The sequence below is a fragment of the Rattus norvegicus genome, chromosome 10, assembly GCF_021556685.1.
Source record: "Rattus norvegicus strain SHRSP/BbbUtx chromosome 10, alternate assembly SHRSP_T2T, whole genome shotgun sequence".
Taxonomy (NCBI): domain Eukaryota; kingdom Metazoa; phylum Chordata; class Mammalia; order Rodentia; family Muridae; genus Rattus; species Rattus norvegicus.
The window spans coordinates 84,713,886-84,741,319 of record NC_141543.1 but is presented as its reverse complement, the minus strand read 5'-3'; the positions used below and the strand labels follow the sequence as shown (position 1 = coordinate 84,741,319).

At 41.3% G+C, this 27,434-nt stretch overlaps 2 protein-coding genes across 33 annotated transcripts in view; one reads left to right on the top strand and one right to left on the bottom strand.

Moving 5' to 3' along the window:
* Mbtd1 (mbt domain containing 1) overlaps window positions 1-837 on the bottom strand; it is a 56,883-nt gene extending 56,046 nt beyond the window's left edge. For 24 of the 31 annotated variants that reach the window (XM_087574286.1, XM_087574308.1, XM_087574294.1 and 21 more), the window contains exon 1: window positions 26-837. The gene's annotated coding sequence lies outside the window, so the exon portion shown is untranslated. The remainder of the gene's footprint in view (window positions 1-25) is intronic. The other 7 variants (XM_087574327.1, XM_087574332.1, XM_087574325.1 and 4 more) reach the window with 1 other exon arrangement.
* On the top strand, window positions 450-27,434 carry Utp18 (UTP18 small subunit processome component). 2 transcript variants are annotated; one of them, NM_001135039.2, is given in 14 exon segments: window positions 450-805; window positions 2,271-2,380; window positions 3,881-3,979; window positions 5,826-5,896; window positions 7,637-7,725; window positions 10,070-10,195; window positions 10,284-10,458; window positions 16,800-16,900; window positions 17,485-17,575; window positions 18,810-18,933; window positions 20,745-20,919; window positions 24,673-24,815; window positions 25,937-25,978; window positions 26,636-27,434. In NM_001135039.2, coding segments are annotated over 13 exon segments (1,647 nt in total). In that variant the 5' UTR covers window positions 450-487; the 3' UTR covers window positions 25,962-25,978; window positions 26,636-27,434.

The following is a 27,434-nucleotide window of genomic DNA, read 5'->3' as shown; positions in this document are numbered from 1 at the left end:
CCGATTGGCCCACTTCCCCACGTACCCTCCTCTCTCCCCTCCAGCGTGGGACCCTCTGCAGGCTCCGTACTCTAAGGACGGTACCAAGACCAGGAGTCGATGAGGTAATGAGGGCTCGCGGGAAGACGCGGGGCTCAGAGTCAGCAGGAAGAGAAGTTTCTTTCAGCCACTTTCATTTGTACTCTGGCCTTTCTGAGTCCCTTCCAATATGTTGCCTCCGAGAAGTTGTGCTGGGAAAAATTTCCACTCCAGTCACGCCGCTTCCCCCTACACCCGGAAGATTGGCCTTCCCAGAGGAACTCCCACACGGGGAGGGGCTGCCGAACTGAGTGGGAGTGACGTAGCGCGTGAGTGTCGGTCACGTGGTTCGAGGCAGCGCAGGCTCCTTCCGGCTCCCCGCGGCCGAGCCGCGGCGACGAGCGAGCCGCCCTGGCACATGCGCAGTGGGGCTCCACGTGAACGTCTGCGTTTCTCCTCAGACCTGAGGATGCCGCCCGAACGCAGGAGCCGGACCAAAGGAGACCGGAGAGCCGGCGCAATGCCGAGGAGGAAAGCCAGACCCGGGAGCGGCAGCACGCCCGGAAAGGCCGCCCGTTCATCCCAACGGACACTGCCGGCCGGGCCGAAGGCGGCCCCTAGCGCGATATCCGCGGCGGAGGCGGAGGAGGAGAGCCGGCTTCGGCAGCGGAACCGCCTGATGCTCGAGAACGACAAGCCGGCTGCTGAGCGCTGCCTGGAGCAGCTTGTCTTCGGCGACGTCGAGGATGACGAGGACGCGCTGCTGCGGCGACTGCGGAGCTCGCGGGTGAGGAAGGCCTGCTAGCGGAGCGGGCACACGCTCCGGCGGGGCGCGCGGCGGGAGGCGAGGCCCCGGGGGCGGAGCCTGGGGGACCTGTGGCGGCGAGTGCTCAGGTGGGAGGGACCGGCGACCGCGGGCGCCGAGGAGCGCCGTAGCGCTCTCTGCCTCTGGTTCTGGGCTACGAGCTGGCGAGGGCGTGGAAGCTGCCTTTCTCCGCCCCAAAGGGGCTGCGGCACTTCGCATCCAGCAGGCGCTCAACTGCTGGCTTGGTTTGCTGAAGGTTGTCTGCAAAGTAGAGTCGCTTATCTTCGGGCTCTTTACACCCTCTGCTGGAACCACACGGGTGGCTGTTTGATCACCTGTCGCGACTCCGTGTAGTGGATGGAACCAATACGTGGACAGACGGCGTAAAACTGCATTTTAATAACATCACCCGGTGAAACCCATGCCCAACTTTTGAGGATGATCGGTGTATTCGCCTCTTAACATACATCTTTGGATGCTTACTCTTTGTAACTATTGCAAACCCCTCGTGATTGATAATTGTTCCACTCTTACTTTTGTTATACACCTGATCCCTGGACAAAGGGTAGAAATGTTTAGAGACACAACAATGGAGAAATCCAACAAGAACCCCTCTCATGGAGCTTGTGTTAGTAGTGGTAGAAAAACAAGATAAAGGGTAGACAAGACTAGTAAAGTTAAAGAGTGTTGGTGGCGAGGAAAATTAAAACATCTGAGAGAAGGATTTAAAGGTATGTGAAGACATCGTTTAGATAGGGTAAACGGGCCACCTCAATGTTCCCATTTCAGCATTTGCTTAATTAACCCTCTGTGTGGGTGCTTGAATGGGAAGCTACAGCAGCCTCCTTTGGGAGGTGGAGAACAGTTGATGTTAGAAGCTGTGGGACAGTTCTGTGTCCAAAGAACGCTTTGATGGGCTTTGAGAGATCTTAAATCAGTAGCACATGTGGATGCTGCCTTTGGTTCCTGGGAGAAGGCTCAGATCATTCAAAGGGGATTTTTTGGTTTTGTTTTTGTGTTTTTGAGGGCTAGGTTTAGGTTTTGAGTGTGGTATAGAGTTTGGAGAAGGTGGAGACAGTGCATAGAACAAAGATCCTTTCGATGAGGATATGAGACACATTATGTTGTGTGGGATTCTCGCGGGCCCTGAGTTCTGTAATTGTTGAGCTTTGGTTTTCTTCACCTGTCCATTTACCTTACCCTTGTTTACTTTAGCTTTCGGTGTGCTTTTTTTCCGTCCTTGGCTGTTCCTCCTTGCCTCTCCTGTCCTCCTGGTGGTTCTGAACCCCTTTCCTGCTTTCTCCTGTGCTGTGGTTGCATTCCATCACACTATTTCATCAGCAGACCAGGAGAGCAGAAGCGTTCTCCGGGCTATTTAAGTATGCAGGGTGGGTATGTGCTAGCACCACTAGGAAAACGCAGTAGCTTGACGATGGTGTGTCTCTAGGGTCATCTGCATGGAAGCTCAGATGACTCGGAGGTGGAGGACGAAGCAGTAGATAATCTTTCTCAGAAGAAGCCAGTTTGGGTGGATGAAGACGATGAAGATGAGGAAATGTAAGTTACCCATTCTGTTCAGAATCCCCGTGGACATTTTAAAAGTTAACTTGTAGATTTTTACAAATCACTGTCTTGGAAAGTATGATTAGGTGAAGAAGCAAGCCGTTTGTCAGCGCAGGAAGCGACGTTTCATAACTCTGTGTCTAGAAAAGGCACTCACTGTTACAGTGCACAGCCATTCCCTGTCTCGTGTGTGTGTGCAGGACAGACCTCTGAAGTCGTCATTTCAGTTTCATCTTAGCGTCCTTCCTCACTGGAGGGCGAGCTGGGATCTACCTCTGTAAAGTGAGGGTCAGAAGAGCAGCTGACGCAGGCCGTGGACTAAGTGATGCATATAGCATTTCTAGCATGGTCCCTGGACTTCAGGTAGAGCGAGCACTGTGTCTAATGTGAGTGTGTTCTGCGTGTCCACTCTAACAGTTTGACCTTTTCTATGCAATGTTATATTGGAAACAAGGGTTGTTCCTTGTATGAATCAAATAGGAATTTACTGAACAGATGATTTTTCTATTTTTCTGCTTTAAGAATGTAGACAAACATTTTTATGAATAAGCTTTTTTGTATTTATAATTCCTTAAAGGTACTTTGGGTGTAGTATTATTTGGTCAGAGACTAAGGACTTATTTTTCCCATGTAAAGTGTGAATTTCAGTCTTAGGATCAGTGAGGGTTTTTGTTGTTGTTGTTTTTGTTTTTTTTTTTTTTTGTTTTTGTTTTTGGTTTTTTTTTTGGTGTTTTGCAGACTTTCTTAACTTGACAGTAAGAAAACAACCCTTAAATTGTGTTGAGGAAAATTGATGGTGATTACATGTGTGTATTATACATGCTCTTTATTATCTCTGTTTATCTTAGCGTGTCAGATATCTTACAGATTAAGAATTTCAGACTTCTGTTTGCTATAGGTTGAACCCAGATATGTACATGCTAAGGAGAAAGTTGCTATTGAGCTTTATTCCTTCTTGAAGCTCGTGTTTACTGTATGTTTTCTATACCTTTACAGGGTCTCACTGTGTAGCCCTGGCTGGCCTGGAACTCACTGCAGACCAGGCTGCCTCTGCCTCATAAGCGTTGCGATTAAAGGCACACACCACCATGCTTGCTTCTCTCACCTTTCTCGTGCACAGAGAGTTTTCAAGTTTTAGATAGTCAGGTCTTTAAATCTCTTGATTTACTGTTTTTTAACTGTAAAATGCCATTTATTAGAAAGACTGTCCCTTGCTAATAAAACACAGGCAGTATTTGATTATTTGTTTTTTGTGTATTTGACTTACCCAGGATATTTTGGAGAGAGACTTGAATGGTGTCTAGGAATTGAGGATGAATTTTCTCAGATATCTCCAGAATGTATGAGAGACTTCTGAGGAAGAATGGAGAGATATAAATGAAACATTCCACATCTTACACTATTTAACTTTAGTTCTAGTTCAGTTCTTTTCAGAATACTAAAGGCAGCTTTTTGCAGATCATTTGGAATATGTTTTTTTTTTTTACTTCATAGAGTTGACATGATGAACAATCGGTTTCGGAAAGATATGATGAAAAATGCCAGCGAAAGTAAACTTTCAAAAGATAAACTTCAAAAGAGACTTAAAGAAGAGTAAGTATCCTTTCTCCTGTGATTTACCAGGAGGCATATAAACAGCCATTTGTTTTTCGTTGCTTAGCTTTTGGCTGTAATGGCTTTTTGGATAGTCATATTCCATGAAAAGTAGGCGTTGCTTGTCTGGTGACTTCATGTAAGTATTTTGGGCAGAGATTACAACAAATTAAGATAATTTGAAGAAAAAACTTGCAAAACTTGAAATACTATCACTTATATATAGTCAATAATATATATCACTTATATATAGTCAATAATATATTCATTTGTATGTAGTTAGTCCTCTCTATTTGAACCCTTTTCCCCCAGACAGGGTCTTCCTGTGTAACCCAGTCTAACCTTGAAATTCTAGAATCTCCTGCCTTAGCCTCCTGAGTACTGGAGTTATTGGTAAGTACTGCCATGCTTGCTTTTCACCAGGATGTGAAAAATTACAAAAGTAAGTACCCATTGTATATGGGTTCAATTTAAAAACAAAACAGAACTTTTAACCTGTTAGCTTTATTTATCTGAGTAATTTGTATTTTCACAGTCTGTGAGAGTAAGATGTGAATAATGTGATACTTAGGCCTGAATTCCTCAGTGTGAATCAGTAACCGTGAGATCACGAGACCTTCCATGTTGAGTATCACATCTAAGGAACTAGTAGCTGACCAGTCAGTATCACCAACACACTTGCCCTCATTACTTTGTTTTAACTTGATAATGATTTCACTATTTTTGTTTGTCTTTAAGAACGTTCACTCTTTACTGTGTATGAGAGGCCAACAGACAACTTTCTGGAGTCGGAAAGTTCTCTCTTTCTACCATGTGGGTTCCAGGGATTGAATTTAGGTCACTAGGCTTGCTGACAGTGTTGTTATTACCTGCAGGTAGACCAAAGGAGTCCTACCACTCCTTCTCCCAGTCTCTTACCACCTGGCCTGGCCTCAAACTCACTATCGAGCTGAAGCCTTGAACTTTGACCATCCTGCTTTCATTTTTCTAAGAGTTGGGGTTACAGGTGTATGGTGCCACGCCTGTGTTTGTGGTGCTGGGGATTGAGCTCAAGCCCTGTGCATATTGGGACTTTAATAATGTTTTAAATACAGTGTTTTTATCTTTTTTTGACTTTTGCTGTTTGAGACAGAGTTTCTCTGTATAATCCTAGCTATCTTAGAGCTTGCTATGTAGTCCAGGCTGCCCTCAAACTCCTGCCTCTGCCTTTCTGGTGCTGGGATTAATGTGTGACATCATGCCTGGCCTAATGTTCTATAAAAATCCTTATGGGGATTGAAATTTAGGACATGTTAAGTAAGCATCATACTGCTGAATATATTTCTGCCCCCACTCCTCCATTTTGAAAGATACTTCCTAAGTTGACAATATGGCACCTTGAATTCCCTTGGTAGTTCTGGCAGGTCTCAAACTTAATATCCTCTTCCCCTAGCCTCCCAAGCAGTTGGCCTGTGTCACTGGGCCTGAATGAGACTAGTGAAGTTTTGTATATCTAGTCATTTGTTTTTAGACATTTTTCTGTCAGACATGTTCTTTGTGTATCTCTGTCTTCTGGCATTAGTTTATAACTACAAAGAGACAACATAGTTCCCAATATCTAGGATGAGCTGATACGAGCAAATAGGACAGCCATGTAATTGAACATAACTTTAACAACAAATATGGATTTAAGTGTACTGTATCTAGTGATGGTTTCTATGGTTCCTGAGTTTCCAGTACAGAGAGCTTGGGGCCATTTTGTAATTTTTTGTTTTTAAAGGTATTGATTTCGGAAGAGATCTTGTATGTGCTCTAAAGGGCGCCAAAGGTTCGGTGGAGTTACTGCAACACTTGCTTTTCTCCTTAGATTCCAGCATGCCATGGGAGGAGTACCAGACTGGGCAGAGCCTGGAAGCAAGCGGAAGACATCTTCAGATGGTGGGTATTGATGTTTCTAAGCAGTAGGCCCCTTTCCATGTGTTGGTTTATTGGAGTTTTCCCAAACTTTTAAAACTGAAGTGTTTTAGGTGAGCCTCCCTCATTCATGTTGGTTTTAAAGTCTGACATTTCTCTGAGTAAAGTCCTTGTTTTTGATAGCATGATCTTATTTAATACAGGTTGAGCATGCTTAGTCTGATACTTGAAATGTTCTAGAATCTGAAACTTGTAGAGCTGTCAAATCTGAAACATCTGGAACACACTGGCTTTTTGAAGCTAAGAGTGGGAAATCATACACCATGGAACTGTTTCATGCACAGAATTATTAGAAGTATCATTAAGACCACTTTTAGGCAACATGTACAAGGTGTATATGAAACGGATGGGTTTCATGTTTAACTTTGGGCCATTCCTCAGCTACTTTCTTACGTGTGTGCAGGTACTTGGAATCTGTGCTCCAGAACAATTCTGGTCCTAATCATTTCAGACAAGGGATAGTCAACTGTAGCATCTTACTTATTGTAAGGAAAATAGAGGATAAATGAGTTTTGTTTCTATTTTGATAGGATCGTGTTGTTATATGGCTTGATATTAAGGAAAAATAAGTGCTGCTTGATTCAGAGCTCCTTCTGAAGATACCTCTAACTGTTGTAGCTGTCTACCCAGAAATGGGATGTCTGTCAGCAGAGCAGATTTCAGACCAAGCCCAGATGATAACATAAAAACTGCAGGCTTTTAGATTAGCTTGTGTTATTAAATATTTTTTACTTTAAACTCTCTTGAGTTTAAACAGTATAAATACAGATGGCTTAGTCAAGATCTGATTTATGTGAAGTTATTAAGCTTAGAATTAACATTTAAATTTGTCATATATCCTCAGACTTACATAGGAAGCGCGTAATATCTTTTTATTGGCCTCACCAGGAAGTGATATATGATATTCATGCATGCTTCAGACAGGATTTGCCAGGAAACTCTTGAGTGAGCTATGTAGACCAGACTGGCCTTGAGTTTAAAGAGATCTGCCTACCTCTGCCTCTGGAGTGCTGGGATTAAAGGCTCAGACACCTGTCATTTTCCTGTACTATATTTTGGATGTTTTTTGGATCTGTCACAACATCCAGTGGAGGCTAAATTTTAAGTACTGTGTTCTAGAATCTCCATTGATTATTTTTTGGTTTTTTTTTGGAACAGAGTTTCATGTAGTTTATTCTGGCCCTGAACTCAGATGGCTTGTGGCAGCCCATTCTCTCCTTCCACAGTGTGGGTCCTGGGCATCAAACTGGTAGTTAGGCTTGGTGGCAAGTTCCTTCACCCACTTAGCCATCTTGTTATCCTTCACTGAAGCGCTTATACACTGTTGGCTGGCTTTGCTCTTTTCCATGTGCGCTGTTAAGGTATATGTCTGTCTATTCCATTGCTAATGTTGTCTTGATTATGATTTGCTCTTTTTAAATGAAATGCTGGCTTTATTTAAACTTGATTTCCTTCTATCATAGTAACCATTTGTATGTCTTTCTTCCCAGTCAAGCTGTAATTGTGGTGTGTGCACGAATAAAAGTGCAGAGTCATCTTTTATCTTTTTTTTAAGTTGTGTTTTCTTTTGCCATTTTCAGTTCAAAAAGTAGTTGAGGTTGTGAAGCTGGAGTAGAAGTTGCATTTGGAAATAGAGAGGTTTGGGGTAGTAAAGGGCCTTCTGATTGATTCTAAAGATTAGCCTTGTGGGTTTGTCTGACTCAGATGAAAGTGAAGAGGATGAAGATGATTTGTTGCAAAGGACTGGGAATTTCATATCCACATCCACTTCTCTTCCAAGAGGAATCTTGAAGGTGAGAGTTGTTGAAATTGGGACCTATCCAGTTACCTGTGATATCTAATCTCCTTCTATAAAAGTATGGGTACTCCTTGTATGTGGGGTTAGTGTTTTTCTTGTCGTTTTGCTTTAATAAATATTTCTTCAGCTTTTCTTTTCTTTTGAAGAAGTGATTGAGAGCTACTTAAGTATGCCCTACTTAAGTCCATATGAGGGCCCTTGTGTTTCTTTTCCTTCCTTCTCTTTCTGCTTCCATCCCAGCCTGCTGCAGTGACTGGGCTCTTCGTGTCCACTGTACATTATTCTGTGAATTATTCTTGACATAGTCACATACATAGTTCTTGACATACTAGAGGGAGCTTTTATTTAATTATCTGTGTATGTCAGGAATATGAGCGCAGATACCTTCAGCCAAAAGGGGCATAGATCACTGGAGCTGGAGTTTCAGGCAGCTGTGTACTATTTGATGCGGGCACTGGGAACTGAACTTGGCCCTCTGTGAAAGCACTGTGTACTCTCAACCACTGAGCCTTTCTCCAGGACCTAGACGGAGCTTTAAAGATAGTTTCAGGTCCTGTCACTTTTACTTTTTGAAATCTTTTGTATTCCTATCATAGTCTATAGTGTCCTTCATGGTCTTTCTCAGGCCCACATCCTCAGCTTCATGTCAGACCTCTTTTATCCTAGTTGTTCTTCAGGTCCACACAAGCCTTTGTGTTTCTTAAACAAACTGGGTCCTTTCTTGCCTTTGAGCCTGTACCGTGCTTTCTTCTGTCTGTGCCTTCTTTAGGCGCTCTGGGAAGACATGACCCCAGTGCTTCCATTACTCGCACCAAACCTTGTTTGCATTCATTAATTGTAGTAACCTGTGCTTCCCTAGGTCAGGGCTTCAGCTAACTATCTGTCAACTGAACAGACCCTTGTAATACACATTTTCCTTTCTGTAAAATGTGCTTATGGAGATGGGACAGTGGCAGTAGTAGTATGGTAAGTTAATTAGACAAGAATGATGCTGTCCCCGTTCCCACCCCATTGTACTCCTCTACTGTAAAGGCTCTTACTGTGCCTCTGTATCACACTTGTACTATGGCACACATGCCCTTGCTCACACACCATTCACATACACAATAATAAGTAAAAATGAGAAATAATGAAGCCACATTTTAAAAAAAGTAACAAAATTTAGTTTCAGTAATTCTGAACACAGACAATGTATATTTCGTGAAATTTTAATGTGTGTGTGTACCTCTAAAAACAAGAGGCAGCTGAGAAAGTCCAAGTGATATAAGAGGTCGCCATCCTTTTACACTAACCACACATGTCCTTGAGGGATATATAGTAACTGGACTGTAGAACTGTGTGGCCAGTGACATAGAGCCTCTTCTGCTTGTGTCAAAGTAGGCATTTAGCTGACATTTCTCCACAAGTGCCAGTCTCTTATATGTCTTTGGGGCAGTACTGTGTACTGTACTAGTACTTAAAAATGCTTGGTACCTTTAGACTTCACTGTAGAAAGGTGTATCAGACTGTTGATTTACGAACCAAAAAGTGGGAACATTTACTTCAGTTGCCTTTCAGACTTTTTTTTTTTTTTTTTTTTTTTTTTTTTTTGAGACAGAGTATTCCTGTGTAGACCAGACTGTCCTGGAGTTACCTCTAGAGGCTGTGTAGAGGTTGGCTTCGAGCTCAGATACATCTGCCTCTGTCTGTGCTTGGGTTAAATGTGTGGATTACCACACCCAGCTCCAGTTTCAGACTTTGAGACAATAGTCTATTGGTATGTTTGTTTCTGGGCTGTGGTAAGGCAGAAAGAACATCATGTTGAGGGCATAGAGGAGTTCAGGTGGTTGCCTCCTAGTGGCAGGAAGCAGAGAATACAAGAGGAGCCCAGGAAAAAAATACAGTTTCAGGTATTCAGAGACCTTTCCTGCAGTTAGGCCTCTCCTCAAAGGTTTCCAGCCCCTTCCGTTATCTTCACACGTATGTCTGTGGAGGGCACTTCTTGTTCAGAGCTTAAAAAAATGGACTTAACCCTTCACTTCGTAGACAGTGCAGATGGATTCTGGGTAGTAGTGACTTAACTGGTGCCAGAACCACGGTCTTCTGATTACTGTTGAGTTAGGCATTGTAAGCGACATTTTTTTTTCTTCTTTAAGTGGCCCTTTAATACAGTTCCTACTTTTACTGCTACTTCATAACTAATTTTGCTATTGTTATGAATTGTAATGTAAATATTTGATACAGGACTGTTGTGAAAGGGTTGTTCACCCCCAAAGTCAGGACCCACAGGTAGAGAATACTGCTTTAAGAGATGCTAACCCACTTGATTGGATAACAGTTCCAGCTTTTTGTTTGTACAGATGAAGAACTGCAGGCCTGCCAATGCTGAACGTCCTACCACTGCTCGGATCTCATCAGTACAGTTCCATCCTGGTGCGCAGGTGGTGATGGTCTCTGGGGTAGATCATGCTATCTCACTGTTTCAGGTATGCGGTTCTAAATGAAGTCTTGTAGTGAAGACTGCCAGAATATAGGGTCTGTGGAAATAAAAGAAACACTTGTACTTTCTTACAGGTTGATGGCAAAACAAACCCTAAAATCCAGAGCATCTATTTGGAAAAGTTTCCAATCTTTAAGGCTTGTTTCAGTGCTAATGGAGAAGAGGTTTTAGCCACAAGTATGCACAGCAAGGTTATTTATGTCTATGATATGATAGCTGGGAAGTTAATTCCTGTACATCAAGTGAGAGGTAAGACTTCTGTTGAACACACAGTCATCTTCAACCTGAATTTACCAGTATTTATTAGTATGTTTAATCCCGGGTGTGTATGTGTGAGTGTCAGACAGGCAGATAGAGTCTCCCTGTGTCTTCCTCATTTGCTCTCAGATTCACAGATTCACCTGCCTCTGCCTCCCAAGCCAGTGCCATCATACAGCTAGCTCTACATGGGGCTCTTAAAAGGAAGCATTTGTTTAGTTAATAGCATTTTACAATTGTCTTCTGTTGAGGAACTATGCTTAAATGAGGCCAGTGAACTGATTAATTAAACCCTTAGGGTAAGTTCATAATTTACATGTATACATTTTTTTTCTAGACTACTTGGCTTTATTTGTACTTGTTAATTAATTGATTTTTCTTTCTTTGCTTATTATCTTTATTTTGTGTTGGGGACCAAACCTAGGCTTTTATGCTTGTAGGCTAGGATTCTACTTTAAGCCTTTGTCCTGATACCCTGATACTGTATTAAAACATTTTTTTAGAGACTGGGTGTGGTGGTGCACACCTTTAATCTCAGCACTTGGGAGGCAGAGGCAGAGGCAGAGGCAGGTTGGATCTATGTCAGTTCAAGGTTAGCTTGGTCTACAAAGCAAGTCCAGGATAGCCAAGGATACACAGAAACCCTGTCTTGAAAATTTTTTCTATTTTTTGTTTTATGTATATGAGTGTTTTGCTTCCCTGTATGTATGTGCTCCATGTACGCCTCTGGGTTTTGGATCCCCTGGAGCTGGAGTGATGCCAATGGTTGTGATCCTTCATGTAGGTGCTGTGAACTGAACTTGGGTCTTCTGTAAGAACAAGTGCTCTTCATTACTGAACCTTCTCTAGCACCTCCCCATCCATCCATCCATTTATTTATTTATTTATTTATTTATTTATTTATTTTATTTTTTTCTTTTTTTTGGAGCTGGGGACCGAACCCAGGGCCTTGCACTTGCTAGCCAAGTGCTCTACCACTGAGCTAAATCCCCAACCCTCCCCTTTTATTTAGAATTCTTTTCCTACCTCCCTTCCTTCCTTCTTCCCTCTCTATCTCCCTTTCTTTGTTCCCCTCTTTCCCTCCCTCCCATCCATCCTTCCATCTCTTCTGGTTTTCCTCTGTATGTATCTTTTTCCTTCTGACTACCACTCATATTGCCTATTGGCTTTGGATGCTAGAAGAGGATGTCTGATTCCCTGGGACTGAAGTTACACATTTTTGTGAGTCACCATGTGGGTGCTGGGAACTGAACCTGGGTCCTTTGGAAGATCAGCCAGTGCTCTTAACTGCTAGTCCATCATCTCTTCAGCCCCCTGATATTTGGTTTTAATTTTAGCAGTTGATGTGGTAGAACAAACATTTGTGGCTCTTCTTGGCTACTTTGTGGGTTCTTTTTTCCACCCTTTCTCACCCTTTCAATTCCCTAACACTAGGAGAGAATAAAAGGATAGAAAGGAAAAGGGGTGGACTTACCGTTAAACTATTTCACATTAGTAGGAACATCAAGTTCCTGGGGGGCAAGTTTGATCTTCACCATCAGGATATCTAATTATTATTTCTCTTCCTCCTCCTCCTCCTCCTCTTCTTCTTCTTCCTCCTCTTCCTCTTCCTCTTCCTCCTCTTCCTCCTCCTCTCCCCCCCCCCCCCGTGTGTGTGTGTGTGTGTGTGTGTGTGTGTGTGTGTGTTGTGTGTACACACAACTACTTAACAAATTGCAACCCATAGCAGCCAACAGCTCCTCAAACTCTTATGGCCCTAGCATTTATTTATTTATTTATAGACCCCGTGAAAATTCCCCAGAATTCCAGATATCGCACAATGGCAGAAACTATCTGCTTTTGGCAAAATCATGCACCTGCATCATCCATGGGTACTGCCCTTGCCTTTAATGGTCTAAATAACTTCTTATATTTGATATTTGCATACTGAAATGCCAAGGTTTCTATCAACATCTGTCTTGCATTAGGGTCTGATATGCCTTTGCTTCACAGTTGAGAGTAATCTTTGTAAAAAAAAAAAAAAAATCGGGCTGGAGAGATGGCTCAGTGGTTAAGAGCACCCGACTGCTCTTCCAGAGGTCATGAGTTCAATTCCCAGCAACCACATGGTGGCTCACAACCATCTGTAAAGAGATCCGATGCCCTCTTCTGGTGTATCTGAAGACAGCTACGGTGTACTTATATAATAAATAAATAAATCTTTTAAAAAAAAAAAAAATCAATGAAGGCTTCTCCAGAGCTTTGTATAACCTTTGTAAATGAGGTAAATTTTTCCTCAACTTTGTCCCAAGCTCTTGAAACAGCTAAGCAACATTGTTCTTTGCCTGTGTCATCGAATAGAATCTGTTTTTTTTTTTTTTAAAAGATTTATTTATTATGTATACAGCATTCTTTGTGCCTGTAGACCAGAGGAGGGCACCAGATCTCACTATAGATGATTGTGAGCCACCATGTGGTTGCTGGGAATTTAACTCAGGACCTCTAGAAAAACAGCCAGTGCTTTTTTTTTTTTTTTTTTTTTTTTTGTTCTTTTTTTTCGGAGCTGGGGACCGAACCCAGGGCCTTGCACTTCCTAGGTAAAGCTCTACCACTGAGCTAAATCCCCAGCCCCCAGCCAGTGCTCTTAACCACTGAGCCATCTCTCTAGCCTCGAATCTGTTCTTGTGTATCAGAGTACTGCCCTTCACCCAGCAACTGGTCTTTACTGTATTTATTCTCCTCACCTATTTCACTGTTAAGTATTCTTTGCTTCTTCCCTTCGTGGGCTGGCTTCAAGTACAGCTGTCCCCAATCCTTTCCAGCCACGGGGAATAATTTTATTTTGAGTAGCCCAGTTACTTAGGATTTGTTTTCCATAAGGCAAGTGCATCCCATATGAAATCATGGCCTCCTAAACACCTTAGATATTTCTTTTCTGTAGGATGCCATCCTATCTCATCATAACCTTGATCCATACCATTAGCAGGCATATGCTATGTGACTACTGGGAATGCTGATGGTGGTCATCTCATTACCCTGAGCTGCCCCTCCTCCCACTCTGGAGGCATAGTTGGTTCTAGATTAACCCTCTCAAAATGGGCTGTCTCATCCAACTGTCCGCTGGCCTTTTTAGGATTTCTCTGACCTGACCACCCTCTGCTATAGATTCTTTCCCCCTTTTCCTCCTGTGGAAACTCCTGTGCTTTTGCTCAGTCACCTGAATGGAACCTTTTTGTTCTTTTTGGTGCCTCTCACCTCCCAAGGCTTCCACTTCAACCTGCAGTTTTACCAGTTGCACAGCCAACTCTGCAACCCTCTCAGAGACGAGAGTGGAGTGAACTGTTTTGTTTTCCTATTTCAGCCATTTGTTGTTTCTCAGGTCCCTCCATTTCCACCTGTACTTTCCAGTGCTCGGTGATTGTCCCAATCTCTTTTGAAACATTGTAGGAGAAGAAAAAGAAAACAAACAAAAAAAAAAAAAAACAAACAAAAAAAACAGAAAATGCCCTCTGGGAGCCAAGCAGGGGATATTCCAGCAGTAGCAGCCATGATAAATCTTTTGCTGATGTCTTGAAAAGAAAAATCCATCCCTTTGCTCTCTTGGGTTTCTGTATGCTATTTGAACTCAAATGTCTCATTCTGCCTAGCCCCATGTTTAGGTGCCACTTGTAGCTGGAGTCAGGTACTTTGTGGGTTCTTCTTTCTTCCACATTTCTCCACCCTTTCAGGCTCCTAACACTAGATAGAGAAAAGGAAAGGGTGTGACCTATTGTTAACTACTTCCTGCTGATTAGGAGCAAAGAGTTCTTCGGGGTGAATTTGATCTTCATTTTCAGGATATCTAATTTCTTTTTGTTTCTTCCTTGTGCATGATGACTTAACAAACAGCAGCCAGCATTACACACCCTCTGAAATTCCTCAGAATTCCTAATGTCACAACCACAGAAACTTTTTGTCACTGGCAAAATCACACACCTGCTAGAGAGCACCAGGTAAATCATAGTCCGTTTCTGTGAACAATCTGAAGCAGCCCATATTCCACACCTGGGATTAAAATGACAACATGGTCTTATGACATTTCTATGTTTCTTAAACCCAAGTTCCAAAATTGTCACTCACTGTACACATCAGCTAGGGATATAGAAGACCTGGCTTCTACTTCCTCGGGCAGATTGTCCTCTGATACACAGGGCTTTATATGTTTTAATTTTAATGTTTATTTTAAATGTTGATCTATACTTGGAATAAAGCACTTTTTGAGAAGTAAATTTTAAAGAAGGATTCCCCCATCATCTGTTTTCTTTAGGCGTTTTATTTACCCTCATCCATTTTTTTCTCTGTATTGTCCTGCTTATGCTACCTGAAATATAGGTGACACCTTCATGGTTTTTTTTGGAAACCAAAGCTGGCCTAACAGTGTTGGTTGGCTTAACATACATCTTATGCCAAAGAGTTGACACAGCCATAGGTTACTGCGGTCTTCCTATTGCACTAGTGTGGCTATATTTGTGTTAATGGACAGTGAATAAGACTAAACTAAATAGACATTTATGCTTATCTTCAGTGTTTCTAGTCTGTTCTTTTCTGTTTCCTGTTCTTATCTTTTCCAAGTTGGTTCTTTGTGAAATCCCAGCAGTTGAAGTTTGGATTTTGTAGGTTTGAATCTGCATTTCCCACTGCATTAGGTACATTTCCTGGTCAGTGGATGTTCTTTGTTGAAAAGCCTAAACCAACTTATATTAAAGCAGAAAACTGTTTTGACAGCTACTATATTTGCGGTTCTCAGTATCCATGGCTCAAAACCATCTCTAAGCCCAGTTCTAAGGTATCCAACTCCCTTTTCTGGCCTCCCAGGGCACTGCACACACATCCATGTAGGCAAAACACTCATACACTTAACAACCACCACAAAAACCAAAGCAGGGCCTGCGGGATTGCTTAGCAGAGAAAAGTGCTGCTTGCAGGGTTGGGCATTTAGCTCAGTGGCAGACTGCTTGCCCTGGGTTCGGTCCTCAACTCCAGGAAAAAAAAAAAAAAGACAAAATAACAAAAGTGCTTCTTGCTGCCCAAGTCTGATGATCAGGTTCTGTCTTCATAACTCATGATAGAAGGAGAAAAAAAAAAAGAAACAAAAGTATTCCATACTTAAGGATTTATTTATTTTTTTATTTTTTTGCTGTGCTGAGTTTTTAAACCAGGCCTTGATCCTGCCAGGCAGGTGCTTTACCACTGAGGACTATCATCAGCTCTGTGGAACTACTAACCTGGTCCACTCAGGAAGTTTAGAATATTTCATTAAGGCGGGAAATTGTTGACTAGGATATTAAAACTTTGTGAGCTCTTGGCATAAATGCTTGTATGAACAGTGAAAACAGAATTGATTCAGATTTTATGTTCCATTAACCTGTCAAGGCTTATTATAACTTGAGCAGTTAGAGGAGGTCTGAAGGGTCCTCAGCTGCCTTTCTAGAAGCCCGGTCAGTAGTTGTACGTTAGCAGCTTGAATTAAAAATTCGTAGTTTTGACTGGACAGCATGTTTGCATGGCTTCCAGCATTTAGTTGGTGCCCACCTAAAATCCCTGCACTTGAGGCAGGAAGAGCAGTCATCTGTGGTTACCAACTAACTTAAAGGCTCCCGTGGTCTTAAAGAATCACCCCCATTGTGTACAAATGAGTGATACTGGGAAGTCTGGTCTGCCTATTCTCTCTGGCTTTCCCCTTCCCTTCCCTTGTTGAGTAAGCCGTTTGTACCCATGTTTCTGTGTCCTTTCTGTTAGACTATTTTATCGTGAGTACCTTGGCTCTTAACTCTGGCAGGGGCAGACATTTCTCTTTAAGTGGGTGAGCAGACTTTCAGCTCTGTATGCCATTTCAGGAAGCTAATCAATTCCTAAGTGCACTTTAAAGTTAGGAGTTTGTGCTTTTAAGGTACAAAACTAAACATTATTTTCCCATTCATTATGGGTAAATAAACCAGATATTTTGACTTTCTCTAATGGCAATGGATTTCCTTTCTGTTAATGAGCTGTGTACAACAAACTATCCCAGTCCTTTTAGTTAAAGTATCATTGCTTTAGCTGATTTGTTTGCTGTTTGGAGAACTACTTCTCTGCCCTGCAGCTGAACTGTTGAATGATAACCAAGATGAAGTTTGCCAGCTATTTTGAAATGAACTTCTTTCTGTTTGGGGTCTTTTTGATGTTAACATGCAATCAGATTTATTCAGAGCTTGGGTTTTGCTTACTTTGTTTCTTGTAGACATTTTAAAAGGTAAGGGAACTTAATTGTTATTAGAAGGTAGATGGAGTTCTTAAAAGTCACTAAATCTTGATTGTTTCATCTCATTTCTTAGGTTTGAAAGAGAAAATAGTGAAACGATTTGAAGTCTCCCCAGATGGCTCCTTCTTGCTCATAAGTGGCATTGCTGGGTTTTCTCATTTGCTATCAATGAAGGTGAAACATGTAGTCTCTTCTTGTTTTCCAGTCGGTATTAAGGCTAGGGTTAAGGACAGTCTTGAACTTTTAACTCAGTGTAAGGTGATTTTGTTTTGTTTTGTTTGTTTGTTTGAGACAGGGTTTTGCTATATAGCCCTGACTGGCCTCCAACTTGTAGAGATCCACTTATCTGTGCCTCCGGACTAATAGGATTAAAGGCTTGCACTAGGACAGCTGGCACTCAGTGTGCTCTTAAATCTTCTCAAGTAGAGAACTTTGGAAGAAGTTATGGGCAGTTGGGGGAAAACTTTCAACTAAGAAAAATAGACTCAGGGCTGGAGAGATGGCTAGTGGTTCAGAGCACTGGCCACTCATGCAGAGTATCTGAGTTCAGTTCTCAGAACTCTCATGCTGGTTTTCAGTCATCTGTAACTCTAATTCTAGAGGATTTGTTTCCTCTTCTGGCTTGTACAACAGGTACAAGCATGCACAGACATTGCAGATAATACAACTATACATAGAAGATTTATAAAATTAGAGTCAAATATTTTTGGAAGATAGATATAAGCCTTCTAATATCTGGTAAATAATTACTCTTTTAGACCAAAGAGCTGATAGGTAGCATGAAGATTAATGGAAGAATTTCAGCATCCACATTCTCCTCAGATAGTAAGAGGATATATACCTCTTCTGGTAAGTTTGAATATATTTATGTTTCAAGTTTTATTTAAAAATGCTGCATAGTTTTCTATTTATTGTTGTAGTAAGAAAATCAGATATATTTAGTATTCATTTTCTGTCCTTGCCAGGTTAGTTAAGGAATAATAATGGCGACGGGGTAACCATTTGTTAAGTAGTGTTTACGTGCTTGCTGCATGTATCCTTACTTCAATGTGGGAAACGTTTCGAGGAGAAAGTAAAAACAAGAGTTTTACTGAATTTTCACTGGGAAAGTGAGGTTCTATGTAGGAAGGCAAACCTTGGAACAATGTCTACAGAAACGGAACGGATGAGAGGGAGTGGGGAGCCATCTTTGAGGTGAATGAGGTATTATATGCCTAATAGGATGAGAAAGTGTTGTAGGAACAAGGAAAAAAGATTGATCGGTTTTGGGAACTAGATGGACTTTTCATCGTGGAAATATTTGTGGTCTCTGTATTTAATATCCTTTTTTCTTAAATCTTGCTAAGTTAGGGTTTCTATTGTTGTGATGAAACACCCAAGACCAGAAAGCAAGTTGGAAAGGAAAGGGTTTATTGGCATATACTTCGAGATCATAGTCCATCACTGGAGGGAGTCAGGACAGGAACCCGAGTAGGGCTGGAACCTGGAGGCAGGAGCTGATGCAGCGGCCATGGAGGAGTGCTGCTTACTGGCTTGCTTCCCCTGGCTTGCTCAGCCTGTAGACACCAGTTTAGGGATGGCACTATCCACAATGGACTTGGATTAGAAAATATCCTACTGTTGGATTTCATGGAGGTCTTTCTTCCACTGAGGCTTCTTTTTGACTCTTATCTTGTGCCAAATTGACACACAAAAACCAGCCAGTACACTTGTTGACATAATTAGTTCTCCCAACTAATATGTGCTCTTTGCTCACCTTTAATATTCTTGTCAGTGACTTGAAACAAACTGTAGTTAAATCACAAACTCTTGTGGTCTGGATCAGTTCATTTCCATTTACTTTTATTGTCATTGAAAGTGAACTTATTTACAGTGTGTACAGCCTTCTATGACAGTCACACTCGTGCTTGTTAGTATTGCTTTCCTTTTCATGCTTTTGCTCCAGTTAAACTTTAATGTTTTTAGTTTTCTGGAAATAGGGTTTAGATCCTAGTGCTATTAAAGAGTAACTAAAAGTGTAAGTTCACTTGCGATTTAAATTTAAGCAAGATTAGCTAAACCCTTCTATGGCTTTTACTTTCAGGGAATGGAGAAGTTTATGTGTGGGATGTGAATTCAAGGAAGTGCATTAACCGATTTCTTGATGAAGGCAGTTTATATGGATTAAGCATTGCCGCGTCAAAGAATGGACAGTATGTGGCTTGTGGGTGAGTAAGATAGTCACACTGTGCTAATGAGAAGAGGTTTAGCAGTTAAATACACTAGATAGTACATGACTTCACTGCCAGCTTAGAAATAGGAAGTCAGTAATTGTAGCTGAGCCTTTTGTTTTGTAAAATTATCTTGATGTATCATTAATATTGGCAGGTTGTCAGCTTTTTAGCAAAGAAGACGCTAGACTACCTTAAATCCTAATATATTTTCATAAATTTAGAATACTCCTTTTATCCCAGCAAGGTTTTTGTCAGTCTACTTAGCTTCTTGCCATTGAGGAGGTAATACAACTTGGGTTAATTTTCTAGTCCTTTAGCTGTGTAGTATAATGTATCATCTTTGGAAATAGCATTTGTTAGTATAGTAGGTGTCTTAGTTGTTGTTCTTTTGCTGTGAAGAGACATCATGACTTTGGCAACTCTTATAAAAGCAAGCATTGAATTGGGACTTGCTTGTAGTTTTAGGAATTGATTTAGTTCATTATCATATGGCAGGGAGCCGTGGTAGCATGCAGGCAGCTGTGATGCTGGAGAATTAGCTGAGAGTCTACATCTGCGTCCACAGACAGCAGCAAGAAGGGGGAACCATTGGGCCCTGCTTGGGTTTTTGAAACTTTAAAGCCCACACACAGTGACACAGTTCCTCCAACAAGGCCATACCTTCTAAGCCTTCGCAAGTAGTACCACTCCCTGATGGTTAGGCATTCAAATATGTGAGCCTGTGGGGGCCATTCTTATTTAAACCACCACAGTAGGTACTTAAAAATATTTCCTAAAGCATGTTATTGGGTGTTAGTGGAAGAAAAATGGTTTATATTTCGGAAATGACCTTATTTTCCTACCTGATTTCTGCATATACAGGTGGAAGGAGGAGCAATTGCATTAGTGGTAGTTTCAAAGTAACTTACAAGATCATGTTAGCTTGTCTAATTTTGTTAGTAAAGGATGATATGTATTTGACCTTAGTTTAAACAATAATTGAGCTGTAAATAAATTACAGTTAGGTATTTCCTGCCCTGGAGTGGGATGTTAGTGGTGGGTAGAAGGGTGGGTCTAGCTGATCAGAAATGTAGCTTATTTTTTCAACATTAAAAATTGGGGGTGGGTGGGGATTTAGCTCAGTGGTATAGCAAGCGCAAATCCCTGGGTTGGGTCCCCAGCTCTGAAAAAAAGAAAAAAAAAATTGGGGAAGCTTCTTGTAAATATCTCCAGCAAGTTTGGGGCCTGGGAAATAAGTAGAACTGAGCTGGAAAACCCAGAGACAACTGCAACATGGGTTGGACAGGCAGCTCTCAGTGTTTAAGTGCCTGATAATCTTTTAAGTGTTAGGCAATGCCCAGGCTTGCTGCTGCTGGCTTTTAGTCACAGAAATTGAGAATGCTGAGGCTGGAGAGTCCAAAGTTCCAAGGCCAGGCTGGCAACAGTGAGACCCTATACCAAGAACAAAAAATAGAAGAAAGAAAAGGAAAAGGGCTGCAGGTATACTTTTAGCATTTATGTGGATGTATGTGAGAATGGCCTTAGGTTCAATCCCCAGTGCTGCAAAACGACAGAAACCAAGCAGTAGGAATACTGGAAGTCAGGCAGTAGGTGCTGTGGGAGAGCGCTTGCCTTAGTTTTCCAGTTTACCTTGTTCATCAAGTAGTCCATGGCAGAGTGGGCGTTTGATCCGTTCTTGATTTGTGACAGTAAAGTGGAGATTCTGTGCTTTCCACAGTCACCAGTGTGCTCATCTGTCTTGCAGAGGGTGTTTGTTTGTTTGTTTGTTTGTTTGAAATCTGTTTTATTTCCTTTCATGTTTGCAGTTCTAAGAGTGGAGTGGTAAACATATACAATCAAGATTCCTGCCTCCAACAAACAAACCCAAAGCCAATAAAAGCAATAATGAACCTGGTTACGGGTGTCACTTCCTTGGCCTTCAACCCTACCACAGAAATCTTGGCAGTGGCATCAAGAAAAATGAAAGAAGCTGTCAGATTGGTAATGACTCCTTTTACCCTTTTCTCTTAGTAATTTAAAATTTCATGTTGAAACAATGAGTGATAACAGAAATGTAGTGTTGACTTATTTTAAGAAGTGACTTCTGGCCTGGAAATAGGGTTTATTTGGTAGCGTGCTTGCCTGGAATACTTAAGGCCAATTCCCAGAACCAAAACAGATTGGGAATGGTTACACATGCTCACAGTCAGGGCTCTCCGAGGCTGTGTGGTAAGCTGAAAGCTGGTCTAGTGTACATAAAAACCCTGTCTTAAAAAGCCCAGACCAACAGCAACAAAATGCTAAGAAGTCCGTAGCGATATTCGTTGGGAGATTTTGGGTTCGACTACTCATTGTGTCAGCGTACATGGCCACCAGATTTTGCAGGGTCTTATTCTATTGGAAATTCTGAGGAATTCTCTTGTTAGAATTTCTAAAGTTATAGTCCTCATTTTCAGAGGCTTCTTCTAACATATAAATTAGAGAACATGTTTAAGGCAAGCATTTAATTGGCAGCTTCTTTACTTATTTTCTAAAGACCACAACGGAGTGGAGGCAACTCTTCACGTTTGAAAGTAAGTTGTTGCCATAGTAAAAGTGCTGCGGTTCACACGGCAAGCTAGACGGGGTTTGAGGGCCTTGGGCCTCAGGCCACCCCAGTTCTGATGATTTAGTGGGAAGACACAGGACCCAGTATTTGGCTGTTTATGGCTAAGATTTATTACACACATAGGATACTAAGCAGCATCACCAAAGGGAAGAGCAACACAGGTAAAGGATGGGGCAACCCGGGAGTCTCCATGGCTGCACACTGAGTGTTTCTCACCTATGCAGCTCTTTAGAGACCCAGTGCCCAGAGTTTTTTTTGGTTGGGTATTCATGTGTGCCTGGCATTTGCTGAATTCTAGGTGCCCAGGAGTTAAACCAGGTATTAGGCATAAATCATTTCATTTACACAACTGATTTGGGGTACTGGGCCCAAGCGTACTATTCATTTGTAGCAGGTATGAATGTTTACCATCCAAGGGCCATTCACACAAGAAGGTGAAAACACTGCCTCAGGACCACGCTGTCTTTGGTTCAGCCTTAGAGTTCAGTTTAAATGGCACCCTCATAGCTGGAAGTTCCCTGCCCCTCAAGAAGCAGTTTCTTCACTTAACAGTCGTTTGCTCAGGCATACGGACTCTGTCTAACTTTGAGTAGCAGTTATGCTAGTGCTATGTAGCACTGGCAGTTTGTTTTAGAAAGACTTGTTTTTTCACTTCATTTTGAGTATGAACTTAAATGATAGTGTATATTTTATGAAGATTTACAAAGAACTCTTCAAAACAATTCTATGTAACAGCCCTTCATAGGATTTATTTATCCTGAGTCAACAGTTAGGAAAGGGCAGAATTATGATTTCAGACTTTATCCTCTTTCTGATTTGTTGATATAAGGTTGCAGGTAGCATAAGTTAACCTTGAGTTCCTGACCCTCTTGCTTCCATGTCTCAAGTGCAGCGGTTAGAGGTGTGCACCACCATTGCCTCGTTTAGATACTACACTCCTTATAACACAGTTGTATCAGGCAGTATGACTGGGGAAGAGACGGCTAAGCTCCTGCCTCTGTTATGCACATATCAACCTAGAGCTCAGGGGCCATGTGTTCAATGATAGCTACTAGTGAGGCTCAGCATGTTTGTAGATGACAGTGGTGTATTGCAGTGTTAAAGGTTGGACACCCCTAGTTGTGTGCATTGTCGCTATGGCCTGTGGGGTATAACAGAATTTGGTTGTGAGTTTGTCTTGTTAAATGACTCTCAAGAGTTACTAATTCTTGGGGCTGGAGAGATGGCTCAGCGGTTAAGAGCACCGACTGCTCTTCCAGAGGTCCTGAGTTCAAATCCCAGCAACCACATGGTGGCTCACAACCATCTGTAACAGAATCTGATGCCCTCTTCTGGTGTGTCTGAAGACAGCTACAGTGTACTCATATATAATAAATAAATAAAATATAAAAAAAAAGTTACTAATTCTTGTGACTTTTTACTCTACTGGGGTTGTTCTTTGTTCTTCGTTCTTTTTCCTCATTAGTGTCACTGATTTGCTGGCTTCCTGTGTTGGATGTGATGGACTGATTTCTTCTCAGGTTGCTTTTGTTCACTGTTATTCTCAAATATATTCTTTGCTGGGCTTTCATGTTTGAGACCTTTTTCTTCGTCTGTGTAGTGTTTTTTCAGATCACAATTCCCTACATTTATATTTTTGACCCTGGTCACCCCCTCCTTACCTCTTTGATCTTGCTTCCTTCCCTACAGGGATCCCTTCCTCTTAGCTAGTGCTCTTCTCACCTCATGTCCGTCCATTGGAGAGATTCCTTGTGCTAGCTTACCCTTGATTCTTTCTCCTTCCTTGGTGTTTTAGGTTTGCGTCTTTCCTTTCCCTTTTTGTTTTGTTTTTGTTTTTTTCTGGACAAGATTTCTCTGTGTAGCCCAGACTGTCCTGTAACTTGCTCTGTAGACCAGCCTGGCCTCAAACTCTGAGAGATCTGCTTGCCTTTACCTGAGTGCTGGGATTAAAGGCATGCACCATCATGCCTGGCTTACGTTGGGCCTCTTGATCATATCTTAATGCTTTTAAAAATTATGTATGTGGGTGTTTTGCCTGCATATATGCTCCATCTGCATGCCGGTACCCATGGGGGTCAGCAGAGAGTGTCAGATCCCCTGGAGTGGAATGAGCCACACCCTCATGCTGGGAGCTGAGCCACAGTCTCTGAAGAGCAGCCAGCACTTTTCAACGTTGAACCGCTCTCTAGCCTCTGTGTCTGAGTTTTTGAGTATTATTGTACTTATTTTCTTTATTGATGTTTGAACATAGTGTTTTGTCAGCCTTGTTCTCTAGTCTTGATATTTTTCCTTCTCTTGGTGAAACTTTTCCACTTTCTTTTTCTTTCTCTTTCTTTGAGACCAGATCTTACCATATACTCCTGGCTGTCCTGGAACTAGTGATAATAGTTTGCCTTCAAACTCAAGGAGCTCTGCCTGCCTCTGCCACCTTCAGTTAAAGGTGCCTGGCTGGCTCTCTGATCAGTTTTGCCTAGTAAGCTTCTGAACTCTCTTTAGACTTCAGACGCCGTCTCTGATTTGGTATCTTGAGTTGAAGAAGTCTTTCACCTCTAAGAGAGGAGCAGCTAGCTGCTAAAATAGTTATACTCAACTGAGAAATATAGAAGTATATTTAAAATGGATTGAAGACTACTGACAAATCCCCAGTAGAAATAAATAAAACAGATAAATAAATTTTAAAAAACAAAACAAGCAAAAAACAGAAAATGTAGAGTGCTGTCAAGTTTTAACAAATCAAAATAAAAACCAAAAAAATCAGAAATTTCACAGTGATGAAAAATTTAAGAAACAAAGTTAGAGATGATATGGTAATTAAAGTCTTTGCCATTCAAGTGTGAAGCCCTGAATTCAAGTCCTCAGAGCCCTTTCCAGACTCAGTGTGAGATGGGAAGTGGATGCAGGGGAATCTGTGGTGTAAGCTCTGTCTCAAACAAGGTAGAAGGCAAGGACACTGTCCTCCATGCAAACTGCTCACCCACATGAACATGGCACATAGGCGCGCGCACGCACAGACACACACACACACACATCTAGTTATTTGGCCATATTTGTGGAGCAGTGCTTTCATGATTTATATCAAGATAGAATGAAAAAAAAAGGATGAGTTGCTAGTGTTTTACTTTAAGGCATTTTATGATCTTCTGCAGGTTCATCTTCCTTCCTGTACAGTATTTTCTAACTTTCCAGTTTATAAGAAGAGTACTCTTTCTCGTGTTCAGACCATGGATTTTTCTCCCAGAGGTGGATACTTTGCCTTAGGGAATGAGCAAGGGAAGGCCCTGCTGTATAGGTGAGTATTACTTATATGTAAGAGTCTGGTGTCTAACAAACTGCTTTTGAGTGTGAAGAGTGTGCATTCTCAATTTTACAGTTATGTAAAGAATTTTTTCTTTTAGTTATTGCATCTTCAAGCCTGACCCTCATTATCTAGCTGCATTATCCTCCTATAAATGTGTCACTGGCAGAAAAATTGACAGTAGGAGTAAAAACTGTGTGTGTATGTTGTATAATAATTATTGTTTTCCCCAGTAACTTTGATTTTTTTTTTAGAATGCCAATCAAGGAAAACACTTTAGCAATACTGTTTGGTAGTTTGAGAGATTGACTTCTGCTGAGTTGACAGCCACTTTTAATCTACTGGATTTAAGTGAATTAAAGAAAAGAAAAGAAAAAGATTTTCTGTCCTTGGAGCTGTAAGCTATAAATAAGGGTGTTAGTCACAAAGAGATCCAAAAATTAGGTCATCTATCTGTGTTTCTCTTCTTTACCCATTGCTAAAATAGACAGCCTGACAGGTGGAGCTCCAAGAACTGAAACTTTGAGTGGGAGCCTGTCCTGACGTGACAGCCCCTTTCCCTGAGTCAGGTGCGAGTGCTCCAGGGGGTGCTGCAGGCCGCAGGGAAGGAGGAATGGAGATTGGTTTTACAGATGGTTATGAAATGAAGATACAGCAGACTATGGGCTCTATTATGAAATGAGAATGAATTATATACCAGGGTAATTATGTCAGTCTCACTTCAGATAGTTTGGGATTGAATGCAGATTTTACTAAAAAGAGGAGGCGCTCTGAGAAAGCTTGTTTGTTGTTTTAGAACTGAACTGATCTTTAAGCCCCAGAAGCATTGTGTTTTTCAAATTGTGCTCTAGAGTGAAACTGTCCTCGCTGTGCTAGGGATTTGCATTGACAGCACTTGGAGTTAGTGTGGCCGATGAGGGGTATTTTGTCAGTCCCAGTTTGATCCTTTGGAGCCGACATAGATTTATGACATAGGATCTAAACACATCTGCTTGTTGAAAATGACTGGCCTGGAAAATGACATCCACCTCTCCGCCGTCTTTCTAAGTGCGGCCTCCTGGGCTCAGGTTTAACTACCCTGTGGGTAATTAAGCAGCTATCTTTTCCTTTTTCAGGTTGCATCATTACTCAGACTTCTGAAGATTTTTTTTTATGAAGTAAGAAAATTTTCTTTTAAAATAATTACGTGGGTTTTAGGGTGTATCGTTTGGCTTAGAGGCACCTTGTTGACTTCTCTCTGTCTCTGCTCCTAGCTTGTTTAGGGAAGTGGGGTGCAAATGACAGGAACTGTCTGACTGACCCGAACCTGCCTTGGGAATCTCTAATCCCCAGTCACAATGGTCTGCCTCCTTCTGAAGTTACATGTTAATACTGCATTCAGTAATTGTCACCAAAACTGCAGTTCTGAATGTGTAACCCACAAAAAGAGACGAATTGACAGCGCTACAGCTGTGCGAACTCACGCTCTGTAATTGGTAGAGCTCAAGAATGAAATGGACTTTTGCTGGTCATTGTTTAAAACAGGGTGTTTCCTATATGGCTACATCTTAGACCTGACACAGGGGTGTCCTGACACTGAACTTGGCAATTAATCTTACCACAGCTGACTGTTTCACCTTAGATTTGTGAATGTTGAAGGAGAGTACTGATAAGATTTCATCAGAGAAAAAGATTTTTAAAGATAGAAGGATCTTGGGCAAAGTGAAGAAAGCATTCTAGCTATCTTGCCTCTCAAAATGCAGTGGTGGTCCATGTTGCTTGTGACAGCTAGCAGTTATAAGTGAGTTTATATGACTTTTTCTATTCTTTTTCAGATTCAGTCAAAACATCCCATCTCTACATCCCAGACATTTCCAAGTGTGTGTGATAATATATGGATAATGACTTATGGAATCTGCTTAAATTAGCAGCAGTGTCTTAATAAATGTATGATAGCTTTGTTTGACAATAAGTGTACATGATTCTTTTTAATCTATACACACAGTCAAGAATGTGATTTGGATGCATTTTCTTTAAAACTAAATGTGAGAAAGGGAAATGGAAACCTGTCTGTAATAAAAAATAATATAGGTGGATATTTTCATTAATGTTCCTCCTGTGTACAGATCTGGCCAGGCTTCAGAGCAGTCACCATTTTTTTTTTTTTTTCTTTGAGATGGTTTGTCTCTGTAACTCTGGCTGTCTTGGAACTTGCTATGCAGACCAGGCTGACTTCACAGAGATCTGCTTCAGCCTCCAAAGTGCTAATACTAAATAATAAACATATTAAATTGTATATGCCACTCCACCTGGCTCTAGCACCAATTCTTTACTCAAGAATTTTTATCTATGTATATAGGTATAAAAATTGGTATATAAGCATTTATTTATATAATTTTACCACCTAGGGTAAAAAGCAAGTTTGTATACTAAAGAGATAGATGTAAATGTTTATTACATAAAGAATTGTTTCTTGGCTGAATTTGATACTGGAAGACACAGTTTTTGATTTTGTAATCACAGATGAGAATGTTGTACCTTAATACATTATAGAAAATGGAAGAAGTAATATTTAGGACTGTTTCAGAAATTAGAAATTCTGTTCTAATCCTTATTAAACTTTAATTACTAAAA